The sequence below is a fragment of the Antedon bifida genome, chromosome 4, assembly GCF_963402885.1.
Source record: "Antedon bifida chromosome 4, ecAntBifi1.1, whole genome shotgun sequence".
NCBI lineage: Eukaryota > Metazoa > Echinodermata > Crinoidea > Comatulida > Antedonidae > Antedon > Antedon bifida.
In genome coordinates, this window is record NC_136229.1 from 29959295 (window position 1) to 29984175 (window position 24881).

The 24881-nt window shown below is 30.9% G+C and overlaps 2 protein-coding genes across 5 annotated transcripts in view; one reads left to right on the top strand and one right to left on the bottom strand.

Annotated features, from left to right (window-relative positions):
• Positions 1-669: 669 nt before the first annotated feature.
• Positions 670-24881, top strand: part of LOC144841564 (NADH dehydrogenase [ubiquinone] 1 alpha subcomplex subunit 10, mitochondrial-like) — a 242600-nt gene continuing 218388 nt past the window's right edge. Inside the window, exons 1-10 of one of the 3 annotated variants that reach the window (XR_013612039.1) lie at positions 670-950; positions 1256-1496; positions 1993-2124; positions 2558-2644; positions 2918-3039; positions 3223-3357; positions 3963-4048; positions 4524-4632; positions 4726-4858; positions 4891-4911. Coding sequence is in view for 1 of the 3 variants with exons in the window: in XM_078697971.1 (XP_078554097.1) it covers positions 813-950; positions 1256-1496; positions 1993-2124; positions 2558-2644; positions 2918-3039; positions 3223-3357; positions 3963-4048; positions 4524-4632; positions 4726-4806 (1131 nt within the window). In the remaining 2 variants the exon portion in view is untranslated. Of the gene's footprint in view, positions 951-1255; positions 1497-1992; positions 2125-2557; positions 2645-2917; positions 3040-3222; positions 3358-3962; positions 4049-4523; positions 4633-4725; positions 5313-24881 lie in introns of those variants that run through there. The other 2 variants (XR_013612038.1, XM_078697971.1) reach the window with 2 other exon arrangements.
• Positions 5863-24881, bottom strand: part of LOC144841539 (sorting nexin-13-like) — a 40534-nt gene continuing 21515 nt past the window's right edge. The window contains exons 12-25 of one of the 2 annotated variants that reach the window (XM_078697919.1): positions 23456-23652; positions 22811-22918; positions 22040-22204; positions 21416-21530; positions 20698-20948; positions 20179-20289; positions 17712-17843; positions 16634-16657; positions 15124-15171; positions 12949-13008; positions 12231-12376; positions 11856-11924; positions 11062-11174; positions 5863-10456 (exon numbers count right to left, since the gene is read on the bottom strand). In XM_078697919.1, coding sequence (XP_078554045.1) covers positions 10167-10456; positions 11062-11174; positions 11856-11924; positions 12231-12376; positions 12949-13008; positions 15124-15171; positions 16634-16657; positions 17712-17843; positions 20179-20289; positions 20698-20948; positions 21416-21530; positions 22040-22204; positions 22811-22918; positions 23456-23652 — 1829 coding nt within the window. In that variant the 3' untranslated portion in view covers positions 5863-10166. The remainder of the gene's footprint in view (positions 10457-11061; positions 11175-11855; positions 11925-12230; positions 12377-12948; positions 13009-15123; positions 15172-16633; positions 16658-17711; positions 17844-20178; positions 20290-20697; positions 20949-21415; positions 21531-22039; positions 22205-22810; positions 22919-23455; positions 23653-24881) is intronic. The other variant, XM_078697920.1, reaches the window with a different exon arrangement.

Genomic DNA, 24881 nt, shown 5'->3' on the forward strand with positions numbered 1-24881 from the left:
AGATTGACTATTTGAAAACACTAAATACAGAGGAGTAGGCTAGGTATAAGTTTAAATTTTGTGACTGTCTGGGGAGAAAAAAAATCTAAAAAACGGGCAAAACAAGTACTAAAAGTTACCTCTCTGAATCAAAATGTTATTATGTTTATTTCGCATTATTGAAATATTTTATTTTCAGGAAAAAAAATTAATGTTAATGATTTTCAAATGACATTCAAAATAAACTTCATCGGTTAAAGCATTAACTTTAGAGTTATAGGCCTAAATGTTGTTATTAAAAGGCAAATTACTGAAAAAACGACAATGCTGTGGGTGGATGAGTACTGTATCATATATAGAGATACACATTAGGCCTATTAGGCAAAAAGCAAGCCTACTGTACTAATAATTCAAACGATAATAAACTAAAACCTCAAAGAAATTGAGCAGAGCTTTCGGGTAATACTAACCCGCCCTTCAGTGCAGTTGGGTTGTTAATTAATAGTATTATTATTTCCCCAAATATTTATCACATTTTTATGTATTTGTGTCAGTATGAATGCGCTGCACAACTTTTGTAATTTAGAAAATTGATTGATTCATGGTCCATATGCTTGGTCCATGGATGTTTTTGGTTCCTTTTTTGTTGCTCCATGAAAGTTTTACGGTAACTATAGAGGGCCAGGTTGTCGAGCGAAAACGAGACGGGGATCGAGGGAGCAGAATCCAAAATAAAACCCCAAAACTTTCTTGTGTTTTGTATTTCTAAAAGATAAATCTTGTTAAAAAATATACATAAATTATCCGTTAGGCTAAGATATTGTTGTTGAGATATGGCCAGTACGGTATTTTGTAGGCTAGGCTATAGAACGCTTCGGCCTTGTAGGAAGGCTTGCTCGAGTTACGTTCTTGTAGCAAAATTATCCCAGTTTTCTAGCAGGTCCAGGTTGGTGGTACCGGCGTCTCAATCGGTAAGTATGTAGGCCTAGGCCTAAAATTCCTATTCATTTATTGCCCTGTACAAACAAGACGAATAATATATATAATATATATATAACACATGAAGATGAATTATTATTATTTAATTTATTATATATAGGCCTAGGCCCAGGCCTACATTAAAATTTTGAATTAATAAATAACCAATACTCTAAATAATTTTAGTAAATTTAGGGTAGGGCCTAGGCTATATTAAAGATAATCTGATCTCACTCAGTTAATAAATAAGAAAGTAAAACTCACAATCAGTGAATTTGTTACCATTTAAAAAATCTAGGTACCAAGTCGTGGTCTGCGTGAAACGCCATGGACCTTTTTCACAGGATTTAAATTTGACAATGTGTTCCACGAGGGAAGCAAGATAATTGTCGTTGATGGCAACATCGGGTCGGGAAAGTCGGAGTTGGCTAAAACATTAGCAGATAAGCTTGGAATGAAATACATGAAGGAGGCGCATTTGCATTATCTTGATGAACAACTACTAGGCGAGGGAAAGAAGCTGGACAAAAAATTTATTGGTAATTATGCTCATTGCGTCTGTCAGACCTGCTGCGGTCCATCTCCAGCCAATAAAATTGCATCTCAATATTTCGTTATCACGACGCCCCACACGGCTATGTGCCAGTCGTTTTACTCGATATATATGCATACTGTTGGTGTGTTGTGAAAACGAAAAGTCGCTAATGCTGTATGCGCAATCTGGCGCTAATCTGAACTGGACGTGAACGTACCAGAGCAGGTTTGAAAGACTCTTTACTTTGCAGAACCTTGTTTGAGTATATGGCTTTAAGCTTTGTCTACACTATCAAACTTTATGTGACAAAAAAATATGATGTGCCCATGGACACAATGATGTCATAATATTATGACCATATTTGGGCACATCACACTTTTTTGTCAAACTAGTTTGATTGTGTAGACAGAACTTTAGGAAAGATGGAAGTTTGTGTATGTGAGAATTCACAATATGACAATAGAAACCTGGATTGAATGAATTTCATTTGTTATTGTTAGGAAATGTTTCTTTGGAGAAGTTTTACAAAGACCCATATGCAAAAGATGGACACTCATTTCGTATGCAAATGATGATGTATGGCATACGGTTTATGATGTATTCTGATGTGCTTGAGCATCTGTTTAATACAGGTAACCTTTTGATTATGCAAATGTAAATTGTTAATTTTCTATAAGTAATATTAGGTTGTCATAGTTGTCACAAAATTAAAAGGTTAAACTGATTAGCTGGATATTAACCCTCCTATTATTGTAAAATTTGACTGTAGTGTTAAAAATAAACTCCTATAGTAGGTCCTGGTCTCCAGTAAATTAAAAAGGTTTATTTATTGGCCACCTGGACATACTGGTCATTGCTGATTTATCAACAACAAAAAAGTCCTAACTTTTAAATCAATGCTTTTAAATCAGTTTTCAAAATAACATATTGCAAAATAATATACTGCTTTGTTACATTTTTTTTGTAACTTAAGCACTATCTTGACTTGCCAGTCATGGTCACCAAAATGCATTCATAGTTGTTCAACAATGTTCTTTATTCTGTTGAATGTTTCTTGTTGTGCAGGTCAAGGTATTGTAATGGATAGGTCGGTATACAGTGACTTTGTGTTTATGGAAGCTATGTACAAGATGGGTTACTTTAGAAAACAATGTAAGTACCATTTAAACACTATATATTCAAAGTTAACTTAACTGTTTTAGTCCTGCATGTCATCGGCAAATTCTTTAAACACTATAATAATCCCATATAATGATTAATATCTTGTGATTTACTGCCCTCAGTGTTGGCATTCATTCATAGTTGAGTAATGAAATTGTGTAGGCATCAAATTCTTTAAAATTAAGATATCTTTGGGCTAACCCACGTTGTCCGGAATCGGGAGAATAGCAAATGAATAAAATTTATCATATTTTATTTCTCTAGGTTGTGATTTCTACAATGAAATCAAACAAATATCACTGTATCGGCTTCGTGAACCACACCTAGTGATTTACCTAGACACACCTGTTGATGTTGCTAAGAAACGCCTCAAGGAACGTGAAGGAGTAAGAAACATTTTTTTTGTTATAAAATAAAATAAAAATATATTTAGTTACTTGTTACTTCACTTCTTCATACTGTCATTGTTTGAAATAAAGTCTTTAAATGTTTTTTTTTAACATGGCGGGTTCTAGGACTGTATTGTTATTTGTATTAATTACAATTTAATCATTTATTTTTTAATAAAGGACAATATTCCAGATATTCCAGAAGAATACTTACAACATTTAGAAACTATTTACAAAGAGCAGTTTCTTCCAAAGATGGCAGAGACAAGTGAGATTTTGACGTATGATTGGAGCACATATGGAGATGTGGATCAGGTAAACACAAACCAGGAATCAGCATGCCCCCTGGGGGTTTGGAGGATGCTATATTTTATGTTGTTAAATTGCATTATATTTTGACATACATAGATTACAGCATTGATAAAGTGTCCCCTGAATAGATTGTGTGTGTGTGTCCTGAATAGGGGTGTCTCCTAAATAGGGGTGTCGCCTGAATAGGGGTTTCTCAAATGAGGGGTTCTACTATATTTGTTATTTATTTTGTTCTCTGTTACTATGTTATTGTCAATTAAGGCACATTCCTAATGAGAAAAGTTTTACTGTGAGCACCCTAGGTATTCAGATATTAAAAGACATTATGATATATGTTGTTACAAGACATGATATGAGACATAAGTCAAGCCATGAGTTTTGGACATAAAACATGACATGAGCTAGATAGTCGTGGTATATGATGTCATGTCTCATCAGACATATCATATAAATAGTTTGACAAAAAAAGTGTGATTTGCCCAAATATGGTACTGATATGATATCATCATGTCCATATATGGGCACATCACATTTTGTTGCCACATAAAGTTTGGTAGTGTAGATAGAGCTTCCCACTAATACACTATGTTATTACATTAATATTTTAGATAATTGAAGACATTGAAATGTTAGAGTTTGCCAACACTGCATGGACTGGGCTCTCAAACGCTATGCTGGACCGATTATATAGATTGTAAGTTTATTTTCTGAATTTGTTCAATTTTTATGAATTTTAATCATAACATTGTAATCTGTTATTTAATTATCAATGTTATCATTATGAACAGACTTTTTCATTTTTATAATTCTAAAAGTTATCTTTTAATGTTTTGTTTTACAATTTTTATTTTTAAATATCCCCATCCTTAAAAAAGTGATGTCTTGTCTGTCTTATGTTTCTTAAATGTTTAAATTATTATTATTATTCTTGTTTTCAGGCAGTGCTTAATTGATTTGTAATCTGTATTATCTAAGTATTCTCAATTGCACTGATTAACTGCTAGTATTGCCGAACGCTCTGCAAATTTTACTTCATCGTTTTGTTTTAGCTTTTTTCTTATTTTATTTTGTATCTCCATTGGGATCCAGCCACTGATACCCACAGTTTTCAGTAGTTTGCCTTTGGATTTATAAATTAAATTAAATAAATTATTTTTGTTCTCCTTCAGTGTTTCACATAAAGGTAAGGTTGCAAGATGTCTAGATATGGAGAAGTATCTACCAGAAGTCACATTCGGTGCTCATGAAATGGCTGATCTTGCTAGGGAATGGAAAGAGGTAAATGTGATATATTTTATTGGTCTATCATTCATGTTGGAAAAATTATCCAAAATAGTGTAACAAATGTTCCAATTTTTTTTTTTATCTCAGATTCCTGGCAACATGTATGAGAAAGGTTTCAATGAGAATGAATACGAAGAGAAAGATCTCTGGAAAATGCTGTTTAAATAGATTGAATTTGATCTTATTAATTACGTAATTTTACGCTTCAGTGAATAGCAGATGGTTGAAACCAGGGAAGAGTTCACTCTTCCCTGATTGAAACACACAATAACAAATTCTATGTATGGTAAAATACATGTATTCACACAACTAGCATGTAGTGAGACGGTTGTACACTGGTTTTCTGGTGAAGCTAAGTACTATGTAAATGTTGACATTTCTTTAGCATTATTAATAATATTAAATACAGTAAATGCATATTGATTTAGTACTTATGTGATTCAACAAGGTGGTTCTCATAGAACCTATACAGACAACTTTTACAGAAAAGGATGTGATAAAGATACAATCCATATTGTCAAGTTGATACTGATATTCTGTATACCATACATTGGTGTAGTGCAGTACCATCATTTATAGCCAGGCTTTGCCGTTGTCTTTAAAAATTACTTGTAAATATTATAGATACCAGGTTTATTTGTAATGCATTGGCAGGATTTAAATAAACTAATTTAATAAAATCAAAATATTATTGATTTTTTTTATCTTCTATGAAGCAAATCTTGTCCCGATTCATGCATATGGGTTTGGGCCAGATGTAGTCTAGTTCTATAGGTGACAATTTGGCTTTTTGTGAAAAGAAATATTTTTATTATACCTATGTGTTGTAATAGATTTATTTATGATGGGGAAAATCCTGGTGTAATGGATTAAATTTAATGAATAATACAATTGTAAAAGTAAAAATATCTTTTGCAATGCTAGAAAAGGTTAGTTCCTGGTGTTGATAGTATACAAATAATGAATGTTTAAGAGTGCAATGGGACATATAATTCTCATTCAAGAAGACAGCATTTCAATTGGACCTTCAAGCTAAAAATTAGCTAAGGTATGTAACGCCACCACCAAAGTTTTTCTTTTTACAAAGTCGATTTGCCATCTCGAACCTAGGCTGTGACTAGCCCTCCACATACAGTTTTGGTGACATTAATTTTCACATTCACAATACAATAGCATAGAAAAAAAACAAACAAAGTTGATTACAGTAATATTATTTATCTGTATTCACTCAAAATGATACAAAATACACTGGGAAAGTTTGTGGTTGGATCATGTTACAATAAAAATATAATTCCACAATAGTGTTTATTATACAACCTAAATATTTTATTTAAACATTTCTTTCCTTTGATTTATATACAAGGCGCTATGACCAAAACAGTTACCTTTTATTTACAATACAGTATTAACTTCTAATTCAATAATAGATTGGAACACAGTACATACAATTATTGCTATGCTTCAACAATTTAAACATTTTTATTTTAAGGAAATCATTCTAAAATGCTCTTAATAAATATGATTCTGGTCACAACACCAATACAACATGATGGGTATGTTGATTAATATGTATATGTTTTAAATTATAAATAAATTTAAAACAAAATATTGGCAATATGATAAAAAAAATCTTTATTACAAAATGTACTTTTTTTTCAAACATATGAGTAGGTTGAGCCACTACAATAATATTTCTACAAAATAAAAAATTGAATTTTCACATAAGCATCTATTACATAAATTAATTCTGAGATGGAATTGTTTATCCCTAGTAAATTTAAATTGAAAACAAACATTAGTTGCAAATACTAAAATAACCTACAAGCAATAACATTATGCAACCAGCTTTTAAAAGTAAAAAAAAAATAGAATGCCTATTTTAAAAAATCAAGGTAATAGGAAAACACCTAGTTCTCTAGACGGCGATTCAGCTTAATATTCATAGAAAAATAAACATTTTGGCACACATGGCGTGTCATATGTATACTTGAGCTGGAATCACTTACGGACAAAAATTAAAGGAATACTAGAAATATGAAAAAGACAACTAAAGACTTTCAAAAGTTTAAAATAAAACATCTAATGCAAAAATTAGGTAAATCCAAAGATGATTGAAAGCAAGTAAAAAAAAAAAGAAAATTATAGAAGTTTACTTACAATACGAGAGCTGAAAATGTAAGTACAACTAATTAACTAAAAAATGGCAGACTACCTATTTTAGCTTACAGTCTGAGATTGTCTATAATTATGATTGCTATCTATTTTTGCAACAATATTCCATGACATTGGGTACTGTGGAAGTAGGCTCTAGATTGTACGCACATGCAACAGAAATAAAATTATTGAACAAACAATGTGGAAGAAAGAGAAAAAATCTTACGAGTGAAAAAACTGTACCAAACGAGACTAGAAAAACGAAACCTCTCTGTTTGACATGCAGAAAGCTTCGCCAATATTTAGAGATGTACTGCTGCACCTTGTAACATAGTGGGACCAAACCCTATGAAAAGGTGATTCACCCCTTGCTCGGATGCCTACGTAAATTGGAACATTACTTTCCTGAGGTTCGTCTTCATTATCATATAAATTGTTAATAATGGCAATTATATAATTGATAATTAGTAATTATAGAATTAAGCACACCAAATGTTTTGAATTTAACATTATCTAAAAATTCCATTTTCAAACTCACAATCAGAAATCAAACAAACAAAAATCTAAAAATAGAATGGCAGTAATGTGATATATTATTCCTGAAATTTTATAATCAATTGATAGTAATTAATTAATTGAAGTATAATTAAAGAGAACTAGTTTACTGTCAAATACTGCTATTTTCTCCCAAAATGCTGCTATTCACATCTTAATTGTTTTCACATCCTCATATGGGATTGATTTTATACACATGATATTAGTTTTTAAAATTACATTACATAATGAAGTTTGTGTACATTGTAGAGCTCACAAGATAGAATAGATACAGTATTCCCATTTTCCCTTTCCCTAAATAGGGATGGTATTGGCTGTAGTGTTAAAATTGGCCCTCAATTGTTCCACAGGAAAATGTTAAATAGGGGTGTTTAAAAAATGAGTGAGGTTTTACTGTAATCAATTTGTATTATTGATCAGTGGCCATATTCACCAATCCCACTTAAGTGAGAATTGAAATATTTCTCTTAATTAATAAGTATTTCACTTAATTCAATAACATTCAAGTCTTTCCCTAATTGTATTCTATTCTGTTTAAAATTTAAATGTTTCTTTTAGCCTAAGTGTGAATGGTGAATATGGCCACTGGGCATTACGTTTGACTTAGTGAGTTTTTCTTTAAAGTTATTAACTTTCACATCGCCTATCAAAACTCAATAGTTCACATACACCTCAGTTTGCCAACATCTGCATTTTGTATGGTAGGCTATATATATATATATGAAAGGAGGTATAATACTTGAATGCCAGCCCTGTGTACTGATGCTTTTGGATATGGCGAAGTGTCCGAAACAAATAAATTAATTAAAAGTTTTCAAAACTCCTTTTCCATTCTAAAACTTGCCAGCAAACGTTTTTACGTCTCATACAAACACATGGAATAAATTTATTTACATAGGCAACTTTACTAACAGTGTTTTCAGTTTTATGTACAAAGATCATTGAAATAAAACAAATAATATACAAATTATATATCTTATTGCACATGTTCCTATATAAATTATATTCAATACGTATAGCAACTTTAAGTAAACTTATAAATTATCATAAATTATGCATACTGATTAACATAAGGGAATACATAGCTAATGTATTTAACATAAATGCATATGTCTATGTATTGTACAGACATACATAGCTTATTTACCATAATCTCATACATAATAGCTCATGTAACAAAAATGCATAGATAATAATTTCAAATTATAATATAAGGATATGCATAAAACAAAATTGACAGCACTACCAAAATATGTATTAAACGGATCTTGTTCTAGGTTTTTCCCTAAAATTATATCGAGAGATTTAGTGCATGTTATTAGAAAACAAAATGAGATGGGTTAACTTTCAGAGAATTTCGCCATTGTAACAAGAGTGTCATGTACATCAGAAACATTTTGATACAAATGCGATTTCAAACTTTGACCTTTTTGTTGAAAATTAAAAAGCACACGCAAATGAAACTTAAACTCTGTCTACACTATCAAACTTTATGTGACAAAAAAATGTGATGTGCCCATATATGGACATGACGATGTCATATCACTACCATATTTGGGCACATCACACTTTTTTTCTGGCAAACTATATTAGCTAGAATGATGTAGGCTCAGCTACCTTATACACAGTCACTCGTAAAGCCTAGGCTTACTAGAGGCTTTCAACAGTTGAAAAAATGTGAATAAAAGAATTACAATTAATTATTTTTCAAAACAATGATGATCATCAAATATATATGATTATATATGAATTGCAAAATCGCATAAATTTAGGGCTGCGGGAAAAAAAGAGCTATACAGTAAAATACAAGATCTGAAGAATAAAAACATTTACACAACATAAATGGAATGAGAAACATGAAAGATAAAGTTACATTAAACACAATGATATATATTTTGAATTATAGCTACACTTTTTTCCTATTCAGTAGCTGATCTGTTTTAGTGGAATATAATACATGAATACAAATATAAATAGATCTATAGAATTTGGTAACAAATATGATAACTACGAGTTATATTGTATATATTTAAAATTAAGGTAATGAAATAAACAAGGTTACTAAATGTTGGCAATTTAAATGTATAGTTATTATTAAACTATATTTATGATATGCATAAAAAAACCCAAAAAATAACGTAATGTTAAAAAATCAGGAATTGCAATCTAATAAATCATGCACATTGTCGTCAATTTCTGTTAACATGATACACTTGACTGCACAGAGATGCGTCTATACTTCTCTAGACTTAAATCATCAAAGAATATTGAATAAGATATTGCAGTAGATAAGTTTTAAAATGACTAAATTGTTAGCTGGTATTAGAATTGTTTTTGTAAGCATTTTAGAGATGTTTTTCCTTTACTTGGCTGATTATGTTACATTTTGTCATTTTTCAATGATAAATGCATGGACGAGTGCCTTGTTGACTAACAGAGTTTCATCAAATATTAATATTTCATTAGTTCAAAAATATCAATCAAAAATAATATTGATTATGATATAAAAATTATCAATAAAATAATAAAGAAACCTTTAAAATAGTCATAATGGGTATAGTACACATTCTTTAAAATATTGATAAAAACAATTTTTCTTGAATTTGGTCTAATAGATTTGGTGAATTAAATTGATGTGATTTTATAAAACTTTTCCCATATTGCTTTAGTTACATTCAGAAAGTTTTCTCCTTTTAGTTTGTATGATTTGTTTTATGATAAATATTACAAATAAAAGTTTTGTATCTGATGACGCAAATTTATACACATTTGTAAAAAGAATGTTCTGTAGTTCTCTAAATAATGTTCATTCGCTTTCGTCACCTAACCTCTGGTTTCCGTTTAAACGATCGCATTAACCAGTTTCCACGTGACCTGGCAGATTCGCTACGTTTCATTGTTTCTTTTGGTCGGTCACGCACTCTTTGTGATAAAGAGTGTAATTTTCGAAATGTCTCTGGAAATTTGTTTTCAGGAAAAACCGTTTCTATGTAGCCTTCAAGACAAACGTAAACAAATCGTTTGTTGAATGTTTCGTTCTGTAACATTTCAAACATTCGTAGAATTCCATGTCGCGTAGTTTCAGCCCCAATGAAACTCTTTAGATCATCTGAAAAATGAAAAAATGTTAAAGAAACTGTTGAAATCACAAATCAAAACAACAGAGTCCTTAAAAAAATGTCTAAGAACTTTATAATACTGTATAGAATTATATAATTATATAGAATAGTCTATAGAGACTTTTAATAAATAACATTTTACAAATACAAATATTATATTTACAAGTAATATTATTATATTACAAAAATCATACAATTTCTATAGAAAAATTAAACAGTTTCACTTTTACATAGAAATTCTATACACATATTTAATTTCTATAAAACATATGTTGTATAGAAACAGACAAACAATAAGAAAAGTTTTATTCTATATAGAAAATCACTATATTTTTTCTATGGCTTTTAGACTAAGAACTAGAATGCTAGCCCAACACGAAATCCATTTTGAGCCATATAACCAAGATGTTCAAAGAGGGACTCACAAACCTTAACAGGTTTATAGTCTAAAGGTCAAGGTAAATCAAGGTAAATTACAATATTATGTTCAACTACCAAACAACCATTAAGTTAAAAACATTGAAGTTGCTATTGGTTGAAACCAAACTGCAACACAAAATTTAGTTTCAAAAGCGAATATTGAATACATTTTTACCTGATACACTTCCTAGTAGCTTTGTCTTGGCGGCTACTCTTGTACGCAGTTTGGTTAGTTCATCTCGTTCAGGTTGCTCTTCAGCCAAAATACCATTTGGCCAAAATGAATCCCTAAACAAAAATAAAATAATCAAAGTTTTTAAAGAACTGTACATATAACTATAAGTTGTATTTACAATATAGTACAATAAGTACACTTTTAATTATATGTCCCCATCAGTTATAAAAAAATTGAAGAAGACACTTTAAGAATAACAGACAACTGGTGGACAAAAAGAAACCAATAACTGGAAGAAGACGAAGTAGAAGAAGGTGGGCATCAAAAAATATGTTGGAACTTCTAACTGGACTACAACTTCAGAGAAGAGGAGCAATGGATGACGTAACTTAAGGAACCAACTAAAAGAAGCTACAGGTAGGTAGGTATGATGGAAGACCAAAGAACAACTAAAAGAAACTACAGGTAGGTAGGTATGATGGAAGACCAAAGAACAACTAAAAGAAGCTACAGGTAGGTAGGTATGATGGAAGACCAAAGAACAACTAAAAGAAGCTACAGGTAGGTAGGTATGATGGAAGACCAAAGAACAACTAAAAGAAGCTACAGGTAGGTAGGTATGATGGAAGACCAAAGAACAACTAAAAGAAGCTACAGGTAGGTAGGTATGATGGAAGACCAAAGAACAACTAAAAGAAGCTACAGGTAGGTAGGTATGTATGTAGGGTGGGAACCAACTAAAAGAAGATTAATGTAGTTAGGATGGAAGGTCCAATATTTTCTGTTCTTCTTACCTGAAGTGTTTTACATAGTAGGCTAGCTGCTCTGGTGAAGTTAAGTTCTCAACTTGTTCAACAATTTTTCTATATAAAAAAAATAACATTATTATGAAAGAAACAAGCAAATTTACCACTGTATTCTGAATATAAAATTCATTAAAAAAATAAATTGATTTGTTTAAAATAATTTGTTGTCGATATACTTTTGATTTACAGAGACAGTGCATGATAAAGTGATTCTAAATTTATCAAAAACAAACACAATTCTTTTTTTGCTGTAACACTATTTTTTTATTCATCAGTAGCTAATAATAAAAACTTGCATTGTATACTCCTTAAACTATACTGAGGAACAATTCCTTTGTAAATGCCAAAAAAATGAATACAAACCCATTGATTTTGCTGCCAAGTGTTGCCTTGATTATCTGTCGCAAGAATGCCACAACACGACGCCGTAACCACTGGTCACGGCAACGAAGGTCAAAGATTTCATCCATTAATAACAACATGATACGAAGTGGGATATTTTCAGTTTCCTAAAAAAAAAAAACAAAGACAATGTAGTTACAGTTTGACTAAAGACTTTTAATTGATTTACATGAAGTGCCACATATTCATTCCTATTTCAAGTCACTGAGCATTGTCTCTCCAACAATTTACATATACAATCAATTCAAGGTTCAATCTCTTTCCACTGTTTCAAAACACTGCCTATCCTGCCAACCACTGGCTATTGTTGAGATCACTACTTTTGGAACCACTGACCATCTTACAAACCAATACCATTCTTTTGAAATCATTGACCACCTTGCAATCCAATGCCATTCTTTTGAAATCATTGACCACCTTGCAATCCAATGCCATTCTTTTGGAACCACTGACCATCTTGCAAACCAATGTCATTCTTTGGTAGCCACTGCCTATCCTGGTAAATACTGTTTAGCTAATCTTGCAAACCACTTCTACTCTTATCAACAACTGCCCCTTTTTAACCACTACATAGCCTTGCGAGGCACTACCTCTTGTTTCAACGACTTCCTATCCTTCCATCCCCTAACAATCACTGTACACCTCTTTCATAAAAAAATCAATGAAAACTTCAACTTACATCCATATCAAGGACTTCTGAAACCTTTCCTGTTTCCATTAATGGGCTTCTTGGAGTGAACTGAAATAAAAGTATTATTGGTAATTATTGGATATATTCAGTGCAGAAACACCAATGACAATCCATGGACATGGAATCCCTCTGATGGAAAATTGGAAACCAGCATACATCCCAACTCCCTGTGAGTGCACTGTGTTCTTTAATAGGCACATGTGCAATGACCAACCGTTCCCTATCTCACCAGATATGTGTTAATTCCATTGACTATCACCAGCACAAGTTTATGTGACCACATCATTACAGTCATGTGTGTATCAATAATTCTGCTTCCAAATGCCAGGTTATAGTATCAATGGGTTTGCAAACATGTGCATATGATTGTTAACAATCTGTTGCTTGCTATAGTATTTCATATCATGCAAAACTCTTAAAATAATCACTGTAATTCGAATACAACAAAGCTGCTAATAGTTTTGTTGGATTCTCACATTTTAATATTATAATTGACTGTTTTTTTATATCAAACATCATCTTACAAGATTTAATTCTACCATAGAAATATTATTTTATTGGGTGTACTGTATCTCTATGATTCTACCATGCATATATATTCTTGCAATACTAATTATTAAAAGGTAAAATGATAGAACGATGCTTTCCTACATACGGTATAGCGTATCGGGTGCAAAAGCTATGAGAACAGTGGTGAGTTTAGACCTGATTTTGATTATGTGAACATTTACCCGGTGATGCTCTTAATAAAATAATTTTAGTCATAAATAAATAAACCAACAACAAGAATTGATAGTAAAAGGTAAGAACCTGTAGCACTATTCACAAATCACACTTAAGCGAGATAATTCCTTAAATTAATACAATTAGTATTTCACTTAAGTCAATAAATGTTTAAGGATTTTTCTATAAGATGAATTTTAAATTTTAATGGTGATTCCTTTAGCCGAAGTGTGATTTATGAATATAGTCACTGTCCTCAATTTTAGAGAAAGACTAAAAGTATAGTACATGACTAAACTTCAGTATCACAGAGGTCATATCACAATGTACAACGATAAAAACCCCTTTATATACAATGTATGATACAATAATAATATCCCATCCAGTGCATTAAATAGTTAATTAACCATTACATCAAGTAAACAATTATTAAAGTTGGCTTTGTGCCAAGTATTATCATCCTTATTTAGTGTAAATGAGAAATTAATAAAAGAATATTGTACTTGTCACTACAGAATACATAAACAATATCAAAGTAAATAATGGAAAGAGATGAAGAGGTCATTGATACAAAGAGTACTAGTATCCAGGTCATATTAAGTCATTGACCCCGTAAAAAAGCTGAATTGCACACTATTTAAATAGAAAGCAAAGGAAATGAGAGAAAGTAAAGTCTGCAGCATATTTCACAACTGAACATTATCAGATTATAGTTTAGCAAAAGTGTTATTGTAGTACGAAGCAAATAGAGGAAGACAAGACTTTGTTTTTTAGGAGCATGTGTGTACAATCCATAAGTAATGGCTAAAGAAAAAGGATTTGGAAGATCAACTGTCAATAGTATTTGCTTGAAGTAATACTATGGTGGTGTTGTTTTATGGTGATGGTTTTGGCAACAGTGAAGATGATGTCTGGCTAAATTCAAGCCTCGTGAAGCTAATTTACTGTGAAAATAGACCAGTGTTCGTGACCTCAGACAGTAGGATAGCATACTGCAACACTAATGTAGCACAGTATTGAAAAATACAGAAGATGGTACAAAAACAGAGAAAGAAACATTGAATGGTAGCACAAGAGCACATTTTTAGAGGCACATACAGTTTCTTTCTAACCGGCAGCTTCTTTAGAAAATAGAGGATTCACTTTGTGGTTCTGGAGATTTCGAAAAGCTAGTGAAAACTATTCAATTTCCATGTAAGTGTAATCTCTCATTCTTCTGCAATATGTTGTAAGCCATGTGCAGTCCTTGTATAGAATAGCTTAAGATAAACTACAAAGAATCACACACACTATTTACCAACTCTTTAGTACAGTAAATTACAGATGACTGAAGAGTTTATCATTAAGCTACCAATACCAACAAAAACATTTTATTTTGAAGCAGTTAAGGAGTCTTTGAGCTCCTCAAGCTGGCATCAAAATGTGAAAACAAAAACCAACCTGCTGTTTGCGTCTGAAACTCAAATTCCTGAAGCTCGCTAAACTCGGCTTTTGCAATGAAATTGAAAAGAATGATCACAGTGAACATAAATACAAATGAAATGTGTAAAAACAATAAACATAAATATTATTACAAAACAAATAGTAAAAGAAAAACAATAAAATGAAAGTTTTAAACAATAAATAATGATGAAAATATAATTATTGATTGATACGATATATTCATTTACCATTTACATTTCTTTATGGTCCACACTAAATACTCTCACACCCAAAAATATATCAATGGAGAGAAATACACCTGAGATTCGGACTATGGGTCATTAAATAGATGGATTAAGTGTTAGGCCACTGTATTTATATTTCAACCATGGTTAAGCAGCAAACAGCATTCTGCAATGTTGGTTGTGATGGATACAAACTCATAAATACACCAAGTTACACAACAATATTCATTTGTAAAAAAAATCTATGATGGAACAAAGTATAAGCAGAAAGTAAGACTAGATTGTCAACTCCCTACTTGTATACATCCAGACAATCTAATGTTTATCCTATCATGGTTGTTATTGGAAAACGCACTGAGCAGTCAGCTATGTCAAGTGAAGCTTGGTTCCCACTAGGACACACACACACACAAACAAAGCTCTGTCGCTTGGGTAAATCTTTCCTTTGATGCATCCTAGTGTGAACCAAACTGGTATGCTATGTTAAACTGTACAGCACATTATTTTACCAAACAAATGTATAGTAAAAATTTGAATTACATTTTAGTACTCAGAATAATATAATATAGTGTAAATATAGTGTAAATTCGGTGAATTAGTACCTAAATTATGCTGTTGCTAGTTTTATGCACTATATTAATTAAGTCATGATATTGAGTGTATAGTATATTAACCAACAGCTGGTGCAAATCTATCAAGCTAAAACAAGAGTCTGGAACTAATGCTTTCTGACCAAATATTTAGTTAACCATTGTTAGTGCACTTTTTGCACTATTTGTAGTTTATTTACACATTTTTTGTAAAAAAAGAGAGAGATTAGATAATATTCATGATTCTTATGATAAATAAATATATGTTAAATCTCCTAAATAATTATTGTATTTAAATAATCATTAAATTCGCATGCTTTTTTTGCTACTCTGACTAATTAATAAAGTTTAAGCAAATAATGTTAGCAAAACTTTTCTATAAAGCAGACAAAGAAAGCTTGTTTTTAGGCAGAATAAAATAATATAATTATTTATAATAGTTAAAAATAACATAAAAGTTAGTCACAAAAACACAGCTACTATAAATATAAATCAAATTTATAATAAATGTATGTAATTAATATTAGTTATTATAAAATAGTAGCAGTAAAGCATAGGAGATGAATAAATCATAACCTTTGACCTTATCAGTATTGCTAGAAATAAAGTATTATGGCACTGCAAATGTTTGCATTATTATTTTGTGTGAGGTACGCATATAAATTGCTGCACACTGACTTAGACTGTACAAACCTTCTTGATTCTTTTCAGATGGGGCTAGGAAGGAAAAGTAAAAGCAACGAAAATAAAACATAAATATACATACACCTTATCGCAAAGCATATTAATGCTGCAGTCATTAGAACTTTAGAAGTTGTTATTTCTCCCAACCTGTAAAATGTGCCTTCTTTTTCCTCAACTTTCACAAGTTTTGACAGAAAAATAGCTGATGAGGAACCAGTGGATGTATTTATTGGAATTTATTTAGACCAAAGTAATATAATTTCATATAAAAAAGAGGTTTTCTTAAAGTGTTTTATGTGTTTGGATTCAATTTAAAGTGCTTTTTGACATGCTAGGCCTACTAGATCTGTTGATAGAAGCAGATTTTGGGGTAATTTTGCGGTGGCTGTTTGATGGTGACCTGGTTTGATTTGCATGTTACAGGTTGTGAAATAACTTTTCATAAGTTCTAAAGAATGCTAAATGAGAAAACATACTTAATATGAATGAGATTAATTTAATTCTGAAATATTAGTATTAAATATTTGTATTTATACTAAAAACTACTGTACATCGCACAGTATAAACTTGATGTAAATCAATAACAAAAGACTGCAACTACTTTACAATCATATACAAAATGTAACACGAATCATAATAAATAACAGATTGTTACTTATAAAATAGCAATGATAATAAATCAGTTTTAAGGTAAGTATTTCTAATGTCTATGTACTCTTAAATATTTGTGATTACATTAATTACAATAATGAAGCCTTTTTTAAACAGCAAGCACACAACTACCTAATTACAGAATGAAAAACCCATGCATTCTAAACTTCATATATGGAATATATGTGATCTGTGATCAAACCCTTTTTAAGGGGTTTTAAACAAAGTGGTGTATATTTTATCTTCATTAATACAGAAGTACAACAGTATGCAAACACACTAAACCAATAAAAAATGAAATTAATTAGAGACAATCAAAGATTGCCTTTAATATAGCCAAAATCAATCTAAATCAGCAAGCATTAATTAAACTTAAAGTCAAGAAAGTTAAGAATATTTAAGTAAAAAAACTGAGAACTTTGGTTTGTTTGCTTACCTTGCTGAAAATGACTTTGTTTAGGCTGTCAGACATCTTGTCGCCCACTGCAGACACGCCATCCACTAGGTTGCCAGGCATCGACTTCACAGAATGGGCTACATTCTTAAGAGGGTTCACAATATGGTCCATCTGACAAGTAAAAATTATATTTGTTCAAAGTATTGTGATATGATCATATCCATACATTTATTTTTCCATACATTTGTGTACATCATTATTGGGTGGTAAAAAATGAAAAGAGGGTCTGCAATACACCACTATATTGTTTCCAATCTAATTTAAAATAAAATATCTTCCACTACAATTGAGACTTATAGCATTAAAACACTCCAAGGTTTTGCCATAGCCAATTGTACTTCAAAACTACTTTATAAAAATCAACAAGTTCTAAGACAATTCTACAGGACCTTGAAAGCCACCATAGAATACATTTAATTTCAAAAAGAACGTTTCTACAAAAATTAGAATAGCCTCACGATGGATATGAGATCAAGATCATTTTTTTTTCAATACTAAAAATTGATGTTGATAGAGATTTAAAAGTGTGGAATTTTAAAATAAGGTCAACTACATTTCTATGATAAGGTAATCTATGATTTATGAGTATATAGCTGGAAAAAACATGGTGCTTGTGTTTGTGGTATGAGAATCTATGAACAATTTAATTTTTTTATGTTGTTTTTTTATGTTCAGATTCAGATAGATAAAGCAGGCCTATGATTTTATTGAGTATACAAGCTTGTGCAAATCAATATATTTGTGGTATGAGAATCTATGAACAACTGTATGAAGTTTTTATGATACATGCAGTAGAACCCCTATTAAGTGGACAATTTTGGACCCAACAAAGCGTCTTCTGTATGCCTTTGCTGTTATACAAATAATGAATGTTTACAAGTGCAATGGTACAAATAATTTCATGAAGCCTAGTGAAAATAGAACATTTTTACTTTCATCGAATGAAATTATTTGTACCATTGCACTCATAAACATTCAGTATTTGTATATTATATTGTTTTTCATTCGTTTTACAGGACAGTATCCCCTTAGTGAAGAATGTCCCCTAACAAGGGGTTCTACTGTATTATGAATCTAAAAAGCATTGAAAAAACTTCTATAAATTATGTTTAAAGCTTTGACATAAAGGGTCTTTTACACCTGCTCCGGTTTGGCTTCAGTTGAAGTCAGATTGCGTGTACAGTATTGGTGACTTATTTTTTCATGACCTGACTAGTGCCTATGTGCATATAGAGTAAAATAATTGGTACACAGATGCGTGGCGGGTCATTAAGATTCAATTTCATTCGCTGGAGCTGAACCGGAGTCGGACTGGAGCAGGTGTAAAAGACCCTTAATACATGTGTTGTTTATAATATAAAATTATTTATTCCAATAAAAATATATTAAAAATAAAATAAATTCAAACAAATGAAACCAAATTAAATTGAAATGGACCTATTAAACAAATCAAACATAAATTGAATTGAAAAAGTTATTGTTAATTTTAGGTTGTTAAAATATTTGTTAAAAAAACACAATATTTAGTTTAAATTTGTTCATTTTTATTGAAGAGATTTCCATTTATTTTTTAATTATTGGATCTACAGTACTACAAATTCTCCAAAAACCAGAGAAAATCCCTCTTGAATTAAAAATTTGTTTCAAAAGGTAAATAAAACCATGCAGTAACGATTTTTTTCTAAATGATAAAACTTGTGAATGTGGTCAGATGTCAAAGTTTAAATGTCACGCCATAAAATGTTAATTTTGAGCAGAATGTAAAGCTCTGTCTACACTATCAAACTAGTTTGACAAAAAAAGTGTGATGTGCCCAAATATGGTAGTGATATGCCCAAATGTGTTAGTGATATGACATCATCATGTCCATATATAGGCACATCACATTTTTTAGTCACATAAAGTTTGATAGTGTAGACAGAGCTTAACAAAAAATGATTGAACCAAAATAAAATGATTGGACATGCAAAAAGAAATGTCCAAATAGAACCTACCAAGTACTTAGTACTAGACATAAGAGAAGGTGGTATACTCTAATAGAATAAATAAGATGAGGCAAATTAAGGTAATAATTATGAATACAAATTATTTATGTTGTAAAGCGGTATACATGCAGATATAGGGAGAAAAACTACATTGAAAAATGTTTGATGTATTTTTGCATAGAGTTTGACATTTGATTGATGCTCTCCATATTATCTTTTGGTCCATACCTGTAACAAAAATAGCAATATTCCATTGGTAGGGAGTTTCCAATTTTTTCGACGATCTAAGACTATTTTGTCCCACATAGAATCTGTATCTATCCTAACCAGAAACCGCCCGTCTGCTCCGAGTTGTGTGTAAATGGTCATAAGGAATACAAAGATTCTATATTTTTATTACCATTACCGCTTGTCTGTGTAAATATTATCACCAGACTTAGAATGACTGTATTGCTTCTTACCTTGCGAGCTAGTTTGCTCTTGCCGCGCGAGTACTCCCCAGGTTCTAAGAAGTTCAATATGATATTCAGCATCCCTGGATATTTCAGCCACATTTCATGTAATAATAATTTCTACATCAAATAAAAAAAAAATCAATTAATTATAACATGTTTAAACATTATTAAGTTGTTGAAATTGTTTCAGCTGATCATGAGAAAAGGTTTTCCAAATATAGAAATCTTATCGAAAAGTATTTAATGTTAATAGATGTGCTAACCAAATTTGAACTATATCATGAAAGCTTAAGTGGTTTAATGGTTTGACGTCTTTATATCAAGTAGAAGGTTCCTAGTTCAAATCTTGATTGGGCCGCATTTTCTCATCTTAATCATTTAAAATATTAATTAATAATATAGAATATCACTGGGCAGTTGAGAGTTTATTATATGCCTGTACATATAAATAAATTGTTAAATTTTAAATACTTGTACAATTTTGTACAATACCAGCAGAACCAGCACTCAAAATTCTTTACAAACCTCAATGTACGATGTCAAAGACTTAAACCGTTTATCCAAGAATGCTTTATTTGTGTTCAAGAATGCTCGTTTGCTCGGTAATTGTAAAGACTCTACACTGTCAAATTTATCCGTCAGTCGCATATGCAGGTCGTGGAAGTCACTGAATCGACGATACACATCCCAGATCTCTGTGTGTTCGTTTGAGTCAGTGCGCGTTACTCGAATCACGTACAGGGTGTACACTTTACCTGTTATGTCTTTACTGGGTACTGAAGAACAATGAAAGAGTAATTAGAAAGTCAATAAAAAGAAAATAGGTGCCAATTTGAAATAAAAAATGTCGCCCAAAATGGCCTTTAACTGGAATGCATTCTACTAGTCCTAAGAATTCCAAATCTGTTAAGAAATCAATTTAAAATTACATCATAAAACAATATATAAAATGTGGTAAGAATGGAAAAAAAATAATATAAAAAATTATAAACAACATGGAGAAAATTTGAATACACAACAGCAAAAACATATTTCTTTAAACATTTTGCATAAAACCTAAATTATATAGCATGACTTTGTTGTGTCTTATGAATATGGACTATAAATTACAGGCCCAGAGTCTAATATGAACATTATGATACTCTTTATTTATTATACATGATATGAATACTGGATAACTGATAGACGAGTGAATTTCAGGATATAATAATAAATATATGTTTCATGTATGTGTGTTACCTACTTGCATTTGATATTTCAGCATTGATATTAACTGATGCATCTGGTGTAAGATCAGATTCCATTGAGATGTTATCCATTGAGTCTGCGCTGCCTAATGATGACAGATCCTCAGATGACTGTAAAACAGTTAAAAATATTTTTTAATAAACAAGAAAAAAAAATAATACAAAACATTTACAGTAGATTTTATGACTGTAAATTTAGACCAATATTCTTAAAGGCTGTAAGGCTCTGTCTACACTATCAAACTTTATGGGGAAAATGTGATGTGCCTATATATGGACATGATGATGTCATGAAGGTAATAAATAATAATAAAAGGTTTTTCTATATAACAGAAGGCTAGATAAGTAGATAAACAACTGTAGAGATATTAAACAAAACACTATAATTTACACTAATATTAAACTTTTTTTAAACTTCTTTCTCTAATATTTTATAATTTACAGTTGTATGCTATACTGTATGCAGTTTAAGAAATTTGTTTTAATAGAACAATAACATTTACACTAAAATAATTTCAAAAGTATTAATAGAAATTTTAAATCAAATTAGTTATAAGCAAAATGCCATGCTTTTAAAGGCTTAAACTTTACCAATAAACATAAATTTAATTAGAAATTACCGCAGCTATACTGCTCTCTGGGGACGAGTCAAACTGATTGTCATCGTCAACGAGTTTGCCGTTGGTCTTAGATGTTAAAAGGTCTAACTCAGCCAGGCATTTGCGATAGGATGAGCTCTGTTTGAATGCTAAGTAGTGATGGTCCTCCTGAAGGATCTTATATACCTAAATAAACAAAGAAAAAAATCATAAAAGTAACAATACATAATGGGTAATAATGGCCTAATGGATTTCAAGGAAGAAACAATAACAAGAGAGTACAGTAAACTACACTGCCAAAACTTTAGCTTAACTCAGCAACACTATAGCAAAATCATCAGCTCACACTGATGCCAGGCCTACTGTATATGTAGGCCTAGCTTACACAATTCAACCGCACTCACTACAGTCCACTCTGCCCCATGAAATTAGTTAATTTTTAAGTAAAATGTTGAGCTTACAGTACTATAATTAATCAATCTCAATTTACTCTTCAACCTAGCAAGAAGTTAGTACAAGCAAATGGGTAAGATTTCAAATTTGGTAGGTATGTAACTTTAACCAAGGCAATCTAACAACAGGACACTGAGCTTGCCTTGTCAAGGTAGGAACTCGTAACAGTCCTTTGATCTTAAGTCTGGCTACAACAAATACCAACAGTACTACTTCTATATGTACATATTCTTTGCAGCGCGGTGTCTGTTAAGTGACATAGAATTGATCGTGTCACAGCCACAGATAAGCCCTCTGAGCTTAGCATCCTGTTGTTAGATTGTCATTGCTTTAACTTACCAGTTTCTGAGCCTCATCAAACACTTTCTCAGAGGGTTCTCCTAATTTAATCCTTTGATGTGTTCTCTTTAACACCGTATCATCCCCTATATTTATTCGATGGGATGCCTGAAACAATCAGAATTGAATTTAAAATAAATAGACATAATCGTAAAGTTTTACACAAACTCCAGTATTAAATTAATTTAGAGGTAGAAAAAAAATAGAAAAATTATAATAAATTTAATCTGCATTATATTTGAAAACAATTAATTTATATACATGATTAAAATTCACCAACAAAAATTTATTCATACAAGATTTTTACAGGTCTGTAATAATACTGTACGGCAACTTGTTGTATTCTTTCTTACACTAGAACGATATAATTGTACTATTTATTTGTTGTTCAATATCTATAGTATTGCTTTTTTCTGTAGCCCACATGTATTCTTTCTTTATTCATAGTGTATACCTTTTGTATTCATTTACATTTTATTCAAGTTATATTTACAGTATTGCTTGTTCTTATTCATGAACAATAAACTAAATTATGTCAGAAGAATTAATATGATATGTATATGTGTATACAAAGAAAACTAATCTAAATGTTAAAACTTTGTTGTGAAATTTTGATTATGAGTGATCAAAATAAATGTTACTCACATCCTCAGTTAGGTACTGTTCAAAGATACTCCAAGCTTCATTCCGTAACATTTCTAACTCGTGCGATGATGCGATTTTGGACGGATGCTTTCGCTGTAAGTGAATCGCGGATATTTTCTGTTCTGCAGTTACTCTATAACTTTCAACAGTGAGGTAAAAATGTAGGTAAGATTGGGCATTTATTGACCCCATAAACTCTGTGAAAACACAATCAATTAAAAAAATATCAATAATTTCAGAATAAACAATAAATCATCATCAAATCAACATAAACTAAACATACTGAGTATTTTACGTACAAGTAAAATTTAAATTTTAAACATTTATGAAATTATACAAAATATAAATCTATTAACAAGCTAGAAAAACTTTTTAGCTTTGATTGTTTATTCCAAGTTTTAAACAATTATAAAAAATAGTGAGAGATTCCTCATTAATTTCAAAATATTCGCCTAAAATGTACATTAATTTATTATCAGCATTTGCTAATGTGTAAGGAATCATTGCAGAGTATGAGATCAGATCATTTTGTAAAACGGTTAATTTTATATTTGGCTTAATTAAATGTGGAAGGAAATATATTATGCATATCTGAAACAAATAATTTCCTACTAAACTTATATTAACAAATAGAATAAAGTTATTAGTGATATGTTGTCTGGGGACTCAAGTAAAAGTTTATGCGAGAAAGAGAACATGAGTGTGTATTGTAATTAGACTATTTTCAAGTAGACTGAGAATTAATGTTAGGAAATGTGTTAACTAACGTGACTAAATCACATTCAGAAACAAGCTAATGTGATTTGAATTTTAAGACACACATTACAGACACATTTAATCTATAAATTAGATTATTAGGCGACGGCCAGTAGAAAACTAGACACCGATTATTATAGGGTCATCGCGCCGTCTTGTTGCTCCAATTAAGAACTTTTATAAGCAGAGTTTTACCACATTTAATAATTTACTTTTAGTAAATGAATTTAAACACTTAATAACATTAATTATTGGATGTAAAAAGAAAAAATAGATTACAAATTAATTAGTAACTGGCTCTTCTCAACTCAAATACAATTGTACCCCTTTCACATTAAACACTGTGAATAAACTCAGGAGCGCAAGTAATCGGATTCAGATTGACTAAAAACTTGGAGAGATTCCATTCACATTCATCATGCAATAAAAAAAAAGCTTAAGTACTGCCCTATAAAGTATGTCACTATGGATGATGATATTAAATAAATGAATCTTTGGACAAGGTTGACCTTCTGACCCTAAACAACCCTCATGTTTAGAGTCGGTACCTTTCACATTTCGTTTGGATATTGAAGAATGAAGTGAATTGAGGTGTTCGACCAAGGTGTTTTGAACTCTGGAGTAACTCACAACAAATAAAACACTGGTGTGAATGCCCTGGTGTGTGAAA